The 16,736-nt window shown below is 42.0% G+C and overlaps 1 protein-coding gene across 1 annotated transcript in view; it reads left to right on the forward strand.

Moving 5' to 3' along the window:
* The window catches only part of LOC114663936 (collagen alpha-6(VI) chain-like), a 208,342-nt gene that overhangs the window by 188,939 nt on the left and 2,667 nt on the right, over nt 1–16,736 (forward strand). Inside the window, exons 39-40 of the mRNA XM_051936116.1 lie at nt 3,315–3,478; nt 13,671–13,844. Of these exons, the coding sequence (XP_051792076.1) occupies nt 3,315–3,478; nt 13,671–13,844 (338 nt within the window). The remainder of the gene's footprint in view (nt 1–3,314; nt 3,479–13,670; nt 13,845–16,736) is intronic.

Consider the following 16,736-nt stretch of genomic DNA (forward strand, 5'->3'; position numbering starts at 1 on the left):
AGTTCCAGTTTTGGCCTTAAAGGCAAGGGTTAGGGTTTTGAACCTGATGCGGGCAGCCACAGGGAGCCAGTGCAGGTTCCGCAGCAGAGGTGTAGTGTGTGAGAATTTGGGAACATTAAAAACGAGTCTTGCAGCTGCATTCTGGATCAATTGAAGTGGTCGTGTTGCCTTTAGTGAAAGTCCAGACATCAGAGAGTTGCAGTAGTCGAGCTTAGAGATGACCAAGGTCTGGACGAGAAGCTGAGTAGCCTCTGTAGTGAGAAAGGGGCGGATTCTCCTGATGTTGTAAAGAAGATATCTGCAGGACCTGGAGAGGTTGCTGATGTGTGGAGAAAAAGACAATTCTTCATCTAGAGTGACACCGAGACTTCTTGCTGTTTTTGAGGGGACGATAACCGAGTTGTCAAAAGAGATTGCAAGGTCAAGATTCGGAGATGAGTTGCCTTTGATGTACAAGAGTTCAGTCTTGCTGGGATTCAACTTGAGGTGGTGGAATGTCATCCAAGAGGAGATATCAGCAAGGCAGTTTGAGATGCGGGGTGAGACCTGCTGGTCATCTGGTGGAAAGGAGAGAATGAGTTGAGTGTCATCTGCATAGCAGTGGTAAGAGAATCCATGTCCAGCTATTACCTTCCCAAGAGAACCTGTGTATAAGGAGAAGAGAAGGGGTCCTAGGACAGAGCCCTGAGGAACACCAGTGGTCAGTCTTCGTGGAGCTGACTGGGAGCTTTGCCAGGCAACCTGGAATGTCCGGTCAGCAAGGTAAGAAGCAAACCATTGCCAGACAGTGCCTGAGATCCCAAGACTAGAGAGAGTTTCCAGAAGTATCTGATGGTTGACCGTGTCAAAGGCTGCAGATAGTTCCAAAAATATGAGAACTGAGGACAGGTTGGTAGATCTGGCTGTGTGAAGTTCACACAGCCAGTCACGAGTTGAGATCAGAAGAATCTGGAATTGATTGATTGATTGATTGATTGATTGTAATCTGTGTGAGCCAGAATTCTGGCTGGGTTTTAGGAGATCAAATCCTTATTTCACTCAATGACATGCAAATCAATGTATAACTTTTCTGTCACGTGTTTTTTTCTGTGATTTTTGGTTGATATTCTGTCTCTGTCCATTAAAATGAAACTACCATAAACATTAGAGACTGTTCGTTTCTTTGTAAGCGAGCAAACTTACAAATTCGGCAGGGGGTCAAATCCTTATTTCCCCCACTGTACAGCATCAATCAATGCATACATTTTCCTCTGATTGGTTCGTTGGTTTACGCCCAAATCACTTCTAAATAATAAAAGTCTCTCATATTACATTCTGGTTCTTCGTATACCTTTAGAGTTGAGCCACCACCCTTGACATTTCTGTCCATTCTGGGTGTTTGACAGGACATCTGCTGACTTTGTAGTCATCTTTCAGTACACTTTGTTGTTCACTTGACCCTTATCTGGTTTCCTGATATGTCTCCTCTATTTATGCGCCGCTCCCACTGGTTTTCCTGCTTGTGGAATGCACCTTGGAACTCGTTTTATGGAATGTCATGTCGATCCCGTGAGGAATTTTCTATCGCTTCAAATCAACGACCTTTCAGGGTGGATTTCAACTTGGTGGACCATAAAAAAAGTCCATATGGGCCGTACGCCCACGTTTCGTTCCCAGTAATGACACGTTTTCATCAGTGCTTACACGACCTAACAGCTCCTAACTGACTGTCACACGCTTCGCCTTTTGCTCCTCAGTCAAGAAAAATTATGCAGCTACACGATGAGTCTGCAGGTTTTTCCAATCAAAGTTGTGTGACACAAACTTCTACTGATGCCAGCGTCTTCAGCAACTTTACAGACAGCTAGGCGACGATTATCACAAATCAAAGCGCGCACTTTGTCAATGTGATTGTCGTCCTGCTTTGGGATTGTCTGCCTGATTTGAAATGTCAGTACCATTCACAATATCGATGTGTGGCTTGAATGATCCTCTCCTTAGTCCTGCTGCATCATCTGAAAAGTCTCGCTAAAAGGATTTGGCCAAATTCATGAAGAATTTCACAGAAACACGTTGTTCTTCAAGATCCTTCCTACTTCAACTTCACACTACTGCAGGTACTCGATGGCTCATGCTGTGATCGAGCAAAGAGGGATTTTAAAGGCCAGGGTCACGAGTCTGCTACATCACAGAAACACGTCACTCTTCAAGATCCTTCGTGTTACAACTTGTAAAAAAAAAAATCGTAAAAGGCACAGGAGACGCATTCACTCTACTGCACGTGCTCGGTGACTATTTGACGTGTCACAATTGAGCAAGTAGGCATTTTAAAGGCCGATTTCTCTGCTGCACACCGCTGCTATCACAAGTCTGCTATGTTGACTTATTGGCGCCACATTTAGGAGGTTCATTTCCTTTCATCATTGCAGCACTATAATGGCCATGTACATTATACATTGTGCATGGGAAAGGTGCTATATAAATAACATTTTTTATTATTATTTTGTGGAACTTAAGTGTAAATGCTCCTACAGTTGTTAATGATGACACCAAACATCATGGAGTTGGAAAAGCCATAATGATGGCACAAAAACCCACCACTATGTGGTAATTGTGAGACGTGTGCCGATTCTGCTGAGGGATCACTCAGAGTGTCAAGCAGGTCTACTCCCTGAGATGCCATGGCTGAGGTGTTCATCAAGTGTAAAACAAGAAGCAGACATGGAAAAAAGGTTAAGGCACATCCGTGACCCCCACACAATGAAAATGAATCAAAAAGGGAAAGGATCTTTTAACGAAGATATGGTTGACGTCTTTTCAGACGAGAGTTTGATGTTGAACTGACTCAAAGATGGCCAAACTGCTGGTCATGTGGGGTTTAGACAGGAAGAGGCGGGTCCAGAAGGGTGGACAAATGAAAAGGTGGAACAGCCGTCAATCTTCCATTCTGCAGGGGGAGGAAGAGAGAAGGCACAAACACACAGTGCCACCCCCTGGCTCAGCGGGTAACTGCCATCACCAGAGTACACACATGTGACAATAGGATGCTGGGAATTCCAAGCAGTGGTTTTGAGCACACTGCTGACTGAGCTGCTAACGGGTGGCAGCGCTCATTTACTTACAAAAATGGTGACAAAGTCGGCACTGTACTGGACTCGCTGCTAGTTTGCTTTGTTCCCGAGTTAAAAAGGGAAATCGACAAATAAACATGAATTGAAATTCAGATGACAAGAAACACTTCGGGCTTGATGTGCTCCTTTGCATCTGCAGAATTGTCGTAAGTTAAGAACCACCATGTTGTAAATTCTGAGTTGTGTTCCTTTCACTGCCCACAGAATGTCGTCTTCTGAAGATCAGCATGTCCAGTTACCAAAGATGGACCCTCCAGGTGTACTGAATGACCAAGCACAAGAATCAAAGGAGCAGCCGGCAGCAGAGCAACCGAACGTCGAGCAGACGACTGAAAGGGAAGATCAGAAGGGCAAAGCGGCCACGATAAGTAAGAGCCAACTTCTCTGAACGGTGTGTTTAACGTGGTGTGACGTGACGGGATGAGGGGTGGGGTACAAGTCATCTGGATAAGGGGTCTGCACACAGGGAAAGAGGGGAACAAGGGATGTCACCACAAGCAGCTTTTTAATCAGTTGTGAGCCGACTGTATTAGGGTTAGGGGTAGGGTAGGGGACGATGCCATAAAGACATGCTCTGGCACACTTAGTTTCATTATAAAAATGTATCTTAGACCTCAGTGTCATAGGCAGTTGTATAAATATACTTTAAACCCTAAAATCTATGAAAGAAATAAATAGATGAATAAAACTCTAAAAAGTTCCTCCTCTGGAGAATAAAATGCTGTAATCTGTCTATATATATAAAAGTCAGTGTGTGTGCGTGTGTGTACTGTACGTATGTTCCAGCATCACCTCCGAACGGCTGGAGCGATTTTCATGAAACTTGGCACACGTTTTTCATTGGTTGACTAAAAATGCTGTGGGGTGAAATCAAACTCCTTGTGCATTTGTGGCTGAGTTATCTTGCGGTCCTGTATGCATGTTATCATCCAGTTGACACTCGGAATGACCACCAGAGGGCGAACTAGAGGTGACTGCCAACATTCTTTATGTTTAAGTGCCGCCACACACGCCTAGTCCTTTTGAAATTAAATCAAGTTGGCCAGTAAAGAGTGTCAGCTGGATAATAACATACATACAAGTCCGCAAGACAAGCACATTAGTAAGTCTTCATTGTTAATTTATTTTTATTTTTAAAGTTGTGTTTTTTTTTAATTACATTTTTCTCAAAGAATTAAAACAAAAAAAAAAAAACGCTTTATTTTCCTCCCAGGCAATGCTGGGTATTTCAGCTAGTAATTTCTAAAAATGCTGTTCTTAAAAGATCTGTTCACTTAAAAAAGCTTCAAAACTATTCAGATCTATAAAAGCATTAAATAAATTAATTAATTGCTCTTCCACTCTCCTAAATTGGGACAATCCAGTATCAACACATCCATTTTATTTTATTTACTGTAAGGCACCATATACAAGATTTTTTTCAAAAAATAGGGTTCATTTAGGGTTCTAGGGTAAATTAACATTAGGGTTATTTAAGATCAGGGCTGGGTTACTGATTTTATGTTTAGGAATGGGGTTTGGGGGTTAGGTATAAATAAATAAAATAGATAAAAAACACTAGTTAACATCAGGGCCTTCCATCAAAATGTTAACATCAGGGACTTTATTTTATGGGCCTTAAGATTAGAATACGGGTAGGGGCAGTTTGTCTAACAGACCTAAACTCCACCTCTATATTTAGTTACTACTGGCCCCGGGTTCAAATCTTAACATCAGGGCCATATTTACAATTTTAACCTCAGGGCTGGTGTAATAGTCTTTAACATCAGGGACTAGAAACAGGCCATAATCAATATCTTAAAGGCAGTCATTTTAGGTGGGACCCTGATTATACAATCCCTACTATATTAGATTTAACCTGCATCAGCCAGGAGTGAACCAGCCCTTGGGCCGAATCTCTATCTATCTATCTATATGAAAGGCACTATATATCTATCTATCTATTATATAGTGCCTTTCCTATCTATATATCTATCATATAGTGCCTTTCCTATCTATCTATCTATTTATCATATAGTGCCTTCCACATCTATCTATCCATTAGATACTGCCTTTCCTATCTATCTATTATATAGTACCTTTCCTATCTATCTATCTATTTATCATAGAGTGCCTTTCATTATCTATCTATTATATAGTGCCTTTCCTATCTATCTATCCATTAGATAGATAGATAGATAGATAGATAGGAAAGGTACTATCTATCTATCTATCTATCTATCTATCTATCTATCTATCTATCTATCTATCTATCTATCTATCTATCTATCTATCTATCCATCCATCCATTAGACAGTACCTTTCCTATCTATCTATTATATAGTGCCTTTCATATCTATCTATCTATCTATCTATCTATCTATCTATCTATCTATCTATCTATCTATCTATCCATCCATCCATTAGACAGTACCTTTCCTATCTATCTATTATATAGTGCCTTTCATATCTATCTATCTATCTATCTATCTATCTATCTATCTATCTATCTATCTATCTATCTATCTATCTATCTAATAGATAGATAGATAGATAGATAGTACCTTTCCTATCTATCTATTATATAGTGCCTTTCATATCTATCTATCTATCTATCTATTAGACAGTACCTTTCCTATCTATCTATCTATCTATCTATTAGATAGATAGATAGATAGATAATGAAAGGCACTATATAATAGATAGATAGATAGAGATAGTACCTTTCCTATCTATCTATCTATCTATCATATAGTGCCTTTCATTATCTATCTATCTATCTATCTATCTATCTATCTATCTATCTATCTATCTATCTATCTATCTATCTATCTATCTATCTATCTATCTATCTATCTATCTATCTATCTATCCATCCATCCATCCATTAGACAGTACCTTTCCTATCTATCTATTATATAGTGCCTTTCATATCTATCTATCTATCTATCTATCTATCTATCTATCTATCTATCTATCTATCTATCTATCTATCTATCTATCTATCTATCTATCTATCTATCAGATAGATAGATAGATAGATAGATAAGGCACAATATAATAGATAGATAGATAGATAGATAATGAAAGGCACTATATGATAGATAGATAGATAGATAGATAGGTAAGGTACTATCTCTATCTATCTATCTATTATATAGTGCCTTTCATATCTATCTATATTTCTAAAGCACTTTAAAAACAACATCAAGGCTGACCAAATTGCTGTACAGTAAAAACCCCACATATCAGACACACAATCACCAAAGGGTAAAAGAAACAGAAACACATCCGAGCTGAAGAGATTCATAATAAAGAGTACCCAGACAGTCAACATCTCACACTCGGTTAAAGGCCAGGGAGTCAAAGTGCATTTTTTAAATTCAATTTAAAGACAGCAGGTGAAGTTTCTGCCTAACATGCAACTGAAGAAGCCCGATCACCTCGGAGTTGGCATCGTGTCTCGGAAACACGTAAAAGCATCTGGTCTGCTGACCTGAGAGGGCGAGACGGGTCATAAGGGTGCAGCAGTTTGGACAGATAAAATGAGGCCCAACCATTAAAGGATTTAAAAACAAATACAAGGATCTTAAAATGGATTCAAAAATGAACTGGAAGCCAGTGAAGGGAAGCCACAATCGGGGTAGCATGCTCACGCTTTCTTGTGCCAGTTAAAAATGGAGCAGCGGCATTTTGCACCAGCTGTAGGCCAGCAATGGCAGCCTGGCTCATTTCAAAAAGAACAGGTACAAGGAGAACAGAAGAGGTCCCAGGATGGAGCCTTGTGGTACCCCCCCAGGGGAGGAAGTAAAATCATCAACGCTGACCCAAAAACTTCTATCTGAGAGATACAACCTAAACCATTGGAGAGCTGAACCTGTGATGCCCACCCACTGCTCCAGCCAGGGTCTCGTGGTCTATCGTGTCACAGGCAGCTGTTAAATCCAGAAGCATCAGTAGTAGACAATCACCAGAGTCCATCTTGACAGGGCCACTTAATAAAATCTTTGCAACTTCAGAGCTGAACTATAAATGAGGGTTCTGAAGAATTACGCCCTCTCTGGGACAGCATGGCTGGGGCACACTAACTGTCAAAATAAACTCCTCCATCACTCAAAATCTGAAAGTGCTCTTTAAAAATCCATGAATAACAAACTCTCAAACACCATAAATATACAGTACATTTACAGTACATACAGTTTAAAAGACCTGCCTCTAAAATAGTTTAAAATTGCAGACCTTAAAAACAGAACAAACTGCTTTTTAACTACGAGTCTAAAAGGAATCTAAAAAGCTGATTTTAATAAAAGAAGCCTAATAAATATTTTAAAGATTTAAAAAAAAAAGTTGCCTTAAAATTACCATAAAAAAGGAAGGTTTTGTTAGGGTTACCTCAGGGCCCTAAATAAGATTTTAAGATTAGGGTTACTGTATATACTCGAAGAGAAATCAGTATATACGGTATAATTTCCGGTATTTTATAATGTCGCTCGTATAAGTCAAATGTGGAAAACTCGCGCTATTGGTGCAAGAGATTACGATATGCTAACGCCCGCCCACCTGAGGAAGTCACCACCGGGCACACGGCCTTTTCTTCTATGTGGGTGCGCCAATGCGCTGTATCAGCGTGTGCCCCTAACCCCTCTCTCTGTCTCTCTGTATTGTGCCTACATGACCAGATGGTGATACCCGCACTATTCTGAAGTGACGTTTGCCCCGATTTGTGTTTTTTGGTATCTCACACCCTCGTACACCGTTATCGTAAGAGCATCCCTTATCTATGATGGAGCATTCGATCAGAAGACAATATGAAGCTGGTTTTAAATTAAAAGTCGTTGAAGTGGCGAAAGAAATTGGTAAGTGCGCTGCTGCAATAAAACTCAACGTGTCTGAGAAACTGGCGTGAGATTGGAGGAGGCAAGAAGACGTAAAAAAGAAAAAATAAATAAGTGTTGCATTTTTGAACGGGCGTATAAGTCAGTAAAAAGTTGAGAGGTTTACTTACCTTGGCAGTGACATTCACGTCTCTGGTGATGATTCCTATGAAGTCAGTAGATGGATTGGGACAGCATGGGAGGTCATGAGGTCACTAAAAGGGGTGTGTGGCGCTCCTGATATCATCAAAAGGACAAAGGTCCAAGGGTTTCGAGTCCTGGCGTTCCCTGTTGGTGAGACGTGGATGCCATCCAGTGATATGAGACGAAGACTGGACTCCTTCATGTGGGTCTCTTCAGAGGGTCCTTGGGCGCTGCTGGTTTGACTTTGTGTTGCTCATGGAGTCCTGAATGAGGCACATGACCTGCATTGTGAGGGAGCGTCAGCTACGGCACTACAGTCATGTGGCATCATTACCTGAGGGTGATCAGCTCATAGGATCCTCATTGTTGGGGACCAGGCCAAGGGGTTGCCCACGTAACACCAGGCTGCGGAAGTTGTTTCATCGTGTGGTGGGTGCAGCAACGTTCTGTACCAGTGCAGGCTTCCCAACTTGACTTGACTTGAACAAGTCGGGGTCTGATTTTATGATCGATTTTTTGAAGTTCAAGACCCGACTTATATGTGAGTACATACAGTAGTTAAAAAGGATTTTAACATAAGGAAAGGGTAAGAAACATTAGGATTAGGGTTGGAAAAGGGGGAGACAGCCCAACAACTGTGAGGTTAGGGTGAAGGGAGGAGAAGGACTATATCTCTGTTAAGCTGTAAATTTGTAAGTGATTACATTTTAACCAAATAACACAATTCTCGTGAAAGGTGTAAATTAACAACATTTATTTACATACAGTTAGGTCCATAAATATTTGGACAGAGACCATTTTTTTCTCATTTTGTTTCTGTACATCACCACAATGAATTGTAAATGAAACAACTCCGATGCAGTTGAAGTGCAGACTTTCAGCTTTAATTCAGTGGGGTGAACAAAACGATTGCATAAAAATGTGAGGCAACTAAAGCATTTTTTGAACACAATCCCTTCATTTCAGGGGCTCAAAAGTAATTGGACAAATGAAATAACTGGAAATCAAATGTTCATTTCTAATACTTGGTTGAAAACCCTTTGCTGGCAATGACAGCCTGAAGTCTTGAACTCCTGGACATCACCAGATGTTGGGTTTCCTCCTTTTGAATGCTCTGCCAGGCCTTTACTTTCAGTTGCTGTTTGTTTGTGGGCCTTTCTGTCTGAAGTTTAGTCTTCAACAAGTGAAATGCCTGCTCAGTTGGGTGAAGATCAGGTGACTGACTTGGCCATTCAAGAATTTTCCACTTCTTTGCTTTAATAAACTCCTGGGTTGCGTTGACTGTATGTTTTGGGTCATTGTCCATCTGTATCATGAATCACTTTGACTGCTGGATTTGAGCAGACAGTATGTCTCTGAACACCTCAGAATTCATTCGGCTGCTTCTGTCCTGTGTCACATCATCAATAAACACGAGTGTCCCAGTGCCACTGGCAGCCATGCACGCCCAAGCCATCACAATACCTCCCTCCACCGTGTTTTACAGATGATGTGCTATGCTTTGGATAATGAGCTGTTCCACGCCTTCTCCATACTTTTTTCTTGCCATCATTCTGGTAGAGGTTGATCTTGGTTTCATCTATCCAAAGAATGTTTTTCCAGAACTGTGCTGGTTTTTTTAGATGTTCTTTAGCAAAGTCCAATCTAGCCTTTCTATTCTTGAGGCTTATGAGTGGCTTGCACCTTGCAGTGCACCCTCTGCATTTACTTTCATGCAGTCTTCTCTTTATGTTAGACTTGGATATCGATACGCCCGCCTACCCCCTGGAGAGTGTTGTTCACTTGGTTGGCTGTTGTGAAGGGGTTTCTCTTCACCATGGAAATGATTCTGCGATCATCCACCACTGTTGTCTTCCGTGGACGTCCAGGTCTTTTTGCGTTGCTGAGTTCACCAGTGCTTGCTTTCTTTCTCAGGATGTACCAAACTGTAGATTTTGCCACTCGTAATATTGGAGCAATTTCTCCGATGGGTTTTTTCTGTTTTCGCAGCTTAAGGATGGCTTCTTACACCTGCATGGAGAGCTCCTTTCACCGCATGTTGTCTGTTCACAGCAAAATCTTCCACATGCAAGCACCACACCTCAAATCAACTCCAGGCCTTTTATCTGCTTCATTGATAAGGACATAACGACGGACTTGTCCACACCTGCCCATGAAATAGCCCTGGAGTCAATTGTCCAATTACTTTTGAGCCCCTGAACTGAAGGGATTGTGTTCAAAAAATGCTTTAGTTGCCTCCCATTTTTATGCAATCGTTTTGTTCACCCCACTGAATTAAAGCTGAAAGTCTGCACTTCAACGGCATCTGAGTTGTTTCATTTCCAATTCATTGTGGTAATGTACAGGACCAAAATTAGAAAAAAGTGGTCTCTGTCCAAATATTTATGGACCTAACTGTAGCACATTTTCATACAAATAATGTAGCTCAGGGTGGCACGGTGGCGCAGTGGGTAGCGCTGCTGCCTCGCAGTATGGAGATCCAGGTTCACTTCCTGGGTCCTCCCTACGTGGTTTGCATGTTCTCCCCATGTCCTCCCACAGTGCAAAGACATGCAGGTTAGGTGCATTGGCAATCCTAAATTGTCCCTAGAGTGTGTGTGTGTGCCCTGCGGTGGGCTGGCACCCTGCCCGGGGTTTGTTCCTGCCTTGAGCCCTGTGTTGGCTGGGATTGGCTCCAGCAGACCCCTGTGACCCTGTAGTTAGGATATAGCGGGTTGGATAATGGATGGATGGAATAATGTAGCTCATATATCTGTATGTGATTGCCGAGAACACAGAACGGCACTTGGAATGTGTGACAAATACGGCGCGGCAGACGGAAAGCCTTTTTTTTTTTAGGACTTTGAGCAGGGGAATACAATGGAAATGGCCCTGTCCTGTTTCAAAGATGTCCAAAGGCAATGTGGCTCAGCATTTCAGTGTGGACGGGTGAAAATGAAGAGTTTAGAAAACGCAGACTCTAATCGCACTCTGATTGCTTTGTCCTTATCACATGGCTCTTTCCTGATTGGATCCTGCTCATTACAACATCACATGGCCTAATGGGTCCTCCCCTTCATTGAAGAAAACCACATTCCAACATGGCGGCCACAGGGGAGTTGCTTTCTATTGCGTTTGTCGTGCGGTTTACTTGTAGGCATCTAAATTGTGTTTTGTACATTTTGAATGCTGCATACACACACAAACAGATGACAGTTCTGTGATAAATGCTGTGGCCAGCGGCGTAACCATCGCTTCAAGAAGGACACGTTCTCTTACCATTTCTGTCAGTGTGCCCATGCCCAGTGTTGGCGAATCGCTGCATCACATGATTTTTCAGCTGTTTCACTATGGATTGAGATACTTTCATAAGCAATGTGAAAACGTTAGTGTGGACCGAGATCGTTGTTTAAAAACGCTGCTTTCAAATGAATACGTAGTAGTGTGGAAGTATCCTAACTGTGCGTATGTCATTCTGCAATTTAGTGTTTAAATAAAATAAAACATCAAACAAAAGAGACAACATAATTTCCTGCTGCATGTAGATATTTTGTTGAGCCATAAGACGCATCTGGTGGTTGATCTGATTCCACTGGTATTTTGCTACTGGGATTTTTTCATCTGTACTTTAACAATTTTCACCTGCTGACTCCAAATCTGAAAACCGTTTTTCGTCCAGTAGCATGTCCCATTTTTTTAGTTATGATGTTCCAGGTCTTGGACAACTAGGGTGACTGGACAGTAAAGGCGATGCGTTTCCACATTTAAGACATAAGTTTGTTGGCCCTGAAATCCGTGAACTGATGCTTGACGAGGAGTTGAAAATTAAACTGAAGCCCACCGAATCAGCACCCTCATTCGTGCAGGTTGTCCAGAATGTTCTTGACAGTCACAGAGCAGAGAATGATGCTGAGCTTGTGGAGAATATGCTGAAAGCGTGTCAGCTTATGGGAGCCCGAATGTCACTGAAGACGCATTTGTTACATTCTCGTCTCGACTTTATTCCACTAAAGCTAAGCGATGTCACAGATGAGCACGGGGATAGACTTCAGCAAGATATAAAGGTGATGGAAAACTGATATCGGGGAGAATTCACTCCAAGCATGATGGGTGACTACTGTTGGTTCATGTTACGAGAGACGGATGGGCAGTACAATTGCAAAAGCGAGTGTCGCCAACATTTTTGGGCAAGCGGACCTCACTTTTATATTGAGGTAAATCAACATAAATATACTTTTAACGTGTCTCTGGTATCATCTTCTGGTTTGTTTCCAGAATAAACACATCAAAACAATTTTGGACAAACTCCAGATATTGTGTCGACATATTATATTGATATTCAAAAGTGTCAAAATGTCAATGATGTGTATTTCAAAAACCTGATGTGGTAGTTTAATTCCAATTTCATATATGAAATCAGTGTAAAAAATTTAATAAAGAGATGCTCTGAATTTCCCAGAAGCAAACAAAAAATATTTTTTGTAGACCAGTATAATGCGATGCCCACTTTGCCGGTTATGATGACAATGCTGGCAATTCCATCCAACCATCCAATTTCCAACCCGCTGAATCAGGGGTCACGGGGGTCTGCTGGAGCCAATCCTAGCCAACACAGGGCACAAGGCAGGAACCAAACCCTGGGCAGGGTGCCAACCCTCCACAGGACATGCTGGCAATTGCAATCCTAAAATAAGCTTTGGAGATGGATTCAATACTCGGGCACACTGACAGACTGGCACCGTGTCTGTTGCTGCTGGGACAGACTGTCAGGACACTGAATTGGATCAAGCAGGATTCAAAACCGCTTAAGAACGCTGACAGAAGCCCAAGGTGCCTAGAGGGAACTTGTGTTTTTTTATTTGTTAAGTTTTTGAACTCTTTTGTAAATAAGGCTTTTAAAAATAAGGGACCATTGTTTTTGTTATTCAGGCCAGAGGTTTTAATGTCATCCTCTTGCACTAGTTGTTGGGCCTGTGCTGGCCTGAAGCCTGCTATTAGAGTTTGGACTCATTTTGCTCACAGAACCCTCACTGGAGCTCTGACACCTTTTCCTTGAGGTTAAGCTTTAATTTGAGTTTCATGAGCCAGCAAGACTTTGTAATAATTAGGAGATGGAAGCGTCACGGGATCAAAGCCAGAAAGTGAAACGAAACCCAAAAAGTGTCAAAACCCAAAATGTCAACCAAAACCTAAGTCTCAAAAATCTGTGTGAGAAGCCTTCAGAATGTATCCGTAACCTTGGACAATGAATTGGGATGCCAACTTCAATATCATTCTGGGGGCATGTCTTTGGCAACAGGTACACAAAAGGTATCGCCTACAGCCAAAACAAAAAGGCATCACACAAATCTCAAAATACGCCACTAATCAAACACACTGCAGTATGCTCGGCAACGTTCAAAACTTTAGAAACAAATCATAAAGAATAAGGACCATAACAATAGTGAGGAAAGGGAAAAAAAATAATTAAATAAATAAATAAACAAACAAAAAAATAACCAATCAAGGGAGTGGCAAAAATTATAGGAAACACAAAAAACAAAAACAACAAAAATATGAACCTAACGTATTCATTCTTTTACAGATCCCTGTTTGTTGCCAAAAGAAGCTGGAACTCCCTGCAAAGGACAACTTAAAATCCAGTGGTATTTCCATAAAAGCTCTCAGACGTGCATCCCTTTCTGGTACAGAGGCTGTGGTGGCAACGGAAATCGATTTGAGGTCAAACCCCGGTGCCTCGAGGTGTGCGCCGTCTTAGGTAAGCTGCTCGCTGTGCGGGATGATTCGATATGTGACAATCGAGAAACACGAAAGTGACCCGTCAGGGGAAGGGACATTCTCAGTCATCCTCACTAGGGGGCAGTGCTCACCGCAAAATCTTTTGAATTCGTGAGTACTTATTGAGACGTGTATTGCTTGTTTCTTAGTCAGGAGGTAAACTGGAGAAGAACCTGAAAACCTAACAGTAATTCTGTTTAAAAATCCGACATCCAGTGTTTGACTCTCATGCCCTACGCGCTGTGCTCACTTCTCATCTCGTCTGCTACTGCCACTCCAGCCAGCCCTAAAGATGTACAAGTTTGGTAAACTGACCGCTCTAAATGGGCGCTCTGTCAAAACCAGTGTATGCGAGCGAGCAGGCACAGTGATGGACTGGCACCCCGTCCAGTGATGCTGGGATAAACCCCGGGACCCCAAAACTGGATCAAGCAAGATGGAAAATGACGGAACGAAACTAAACAGCTTAAGAACATTGACAGGTGGCCAGAAGACATTCAGTCCACGTGAGGCTCACTAGGTTGTCCCAACACTTCATTGGTACATTTTATTTTAACAAAGGTGTGTGCTTCAATGCCATGACTTGGCAGTTTGCTCCCATTTTCTCTGTGGGGAGAAGTGCCTCCTGGCATCCATCTACAGTGGGCCACAGGGTCCATGGTCTCCACTCAGGGCCCTCAAGTATGTGAGCTGCTGATTCAGAGTCTGTTTTAGTGACGCCTCGGAGAATTCTGAACATCTCCATGTCACCCATCTCTGGTCACAGGAGAACAGGACCTTCTCTCCAAGGACAGACTTGGATGCCAGGCAGCAGAAACGAGGATCTGCAGCAGAAGTTACTGTTTCATTAATAAAATAAATTAATTTTTATTAATATAAATAAAATAGATAAATATGAAAGGTACTTTATATGAGAGGCAGAGTGTTAAGAAAGGCACTATAAAACAAACAGACAGAATGAAAGACACAATACACTAGATAGAAAAGAAAGGTGCTATATAATTAAATTGAAATGCACTACATAATAGAAAGATAAATGTGAAAAGCACCATAGAATATGTAGGAATGGCGATAGATAGATATGAAAAGCACTATAAAATAGATAGATAGATATGAAAGGCACTATAAAATAGATAGATAGATAGATAGATATGAAAGGCATTATATAATTGATAGATAGATAGATATGAAAGGCATTATATAATTGATAGATCAGATAGATATGAAAGGCACTATAAAATAGATAGATAGATATGAAAGGCATTATATAATTGATAGATATGAAAAACTATATAACAGATAGATAGACAGATGTGAAAGGCACTATATAACAGATAGATAGATATAAAGGCACTGTATATTTATTAGATAGATAGATAGATAGATAGATGTGAAAGACCTTCTGTGATTCTGGGAAATGTGAACTCAATCTCAAATAAGATCGACGAACTGGCTGCGCTGGTGAAAAATGTCAGGACCTACAGAGAATGCAGTTTGTTGTGTTTTTGCGAAACGTGGCTAAATAACACCATCCCAGATGCTAATGTAGAGCTACCCGGGTTTAGCACAGTTAGAGCGGACAGAGACGCAAGTACCTGTGGGAAGCACAAAGGAGGAGGACTCGCACTCTATGTTAATACACGGTGGTGTAACTCTGGACATGTTAAAGTCAAAATCTCCACTTGCTGCAGGGATATCGAACTGTTGGCTGTAAGTTTACGTCCCTTCTACTTGCCCAGAGAGTTTGGACACGTCATTATTGTCATCGTGTACATCCCTCCTCGGGCAGACGAGGAGTCAGCGAGTGACATCATCCATTCTGCTGTTGCTAAGTTACAAACGCAGCACCCTGAGGCACTTGTGCTAATCGCTGGAGACTTTAACCATGTGACGCTGGACAAAACGTTACCTGCATTCTCCCAGTATGTGGACTGTAACACCCGGGGAAATAAGACTATTGATTTACTGTATGCAAACGTTAAAGACGCATACAGCGCCACCCTGCTGCCTGCGCTTGGGAAAGCAGATCATAACCTGGTTCTGCTTCAGCCTCACTATAAACCAAAAGTGAGAGTCCTACCTGTAACCACACGATCATTCAGGAAGTGGACTCCGGAGACTGAGAATGCTCTGAGAGAATGTTTTGGAACTACAGACTGGGATATCCTGCAGGGATCTCATAATGAGAACATTGAGGAAGTTGTTGACTGCACTACTGACTACATCAACTTCTGTATGGACATTGTAGTTCCAGTAAGAACTGTACGCTGCTATGCTAACAACAAGCCATGGATTACAAGTGACATCAAGGGCCTTTTGAACCAGAAGAAAAGGGCTTTTAAAGACGGTGATCAGCATGAGCTCAAGCGCGTGCAGAAGGAACTCCGAGTCCAGCTCAGGGCGGCGAAGGAGCAGTACAGGAGAAAGCTGGAGCAGAAGTTGCAGAATAACAGCATGAAGGAAGTGTGGGATGGGGATCATCACTGGCTGCAGCTCGAAGCAGGGTGCCACCATCGAGAGAGACGTGAAGAGAGCAAACCAGATGAACAACTTCTTTAACAGGTTTGACCACCCTAACCCACTCTCACACTCACCTTGGAGTATTGCACCCGCCACACATCCTTCTGCTGATACCAACATAGGAGAGACATCCCCACCCATAATTACAACAGCGCAAGTGAGCAGAGAACTGAGGAGACTTTGTGCCAGCAAAGCAGCGGGTCCAGATGGAGTATCGCCACGACTGCTGAAGGTCTGTGCATCGGAGCTGGGGGGTCCTCTACAGCGCATCTTCAACCTGAGCCTGGAACAGGGGAGAGTCATGAGGCTTTGGAAAACATCTTGTATCACCCCAGTCCCAAAGGTATCAACA

This window comes from Erpetoichthys calabaricus, chromosome 13 (genome assembly GCF_900747795.2).
Source record: "Erpetoichthys calabaricus chromosome 13, fErpCal1.3, whole genome shotgun sequence".
NCBI lineage: Eukaryota > Metazoa > Chordata > Cladistia > Polypteriformes > Polypteridae > Erpetoichthys > Erpetoichthys calabaricus.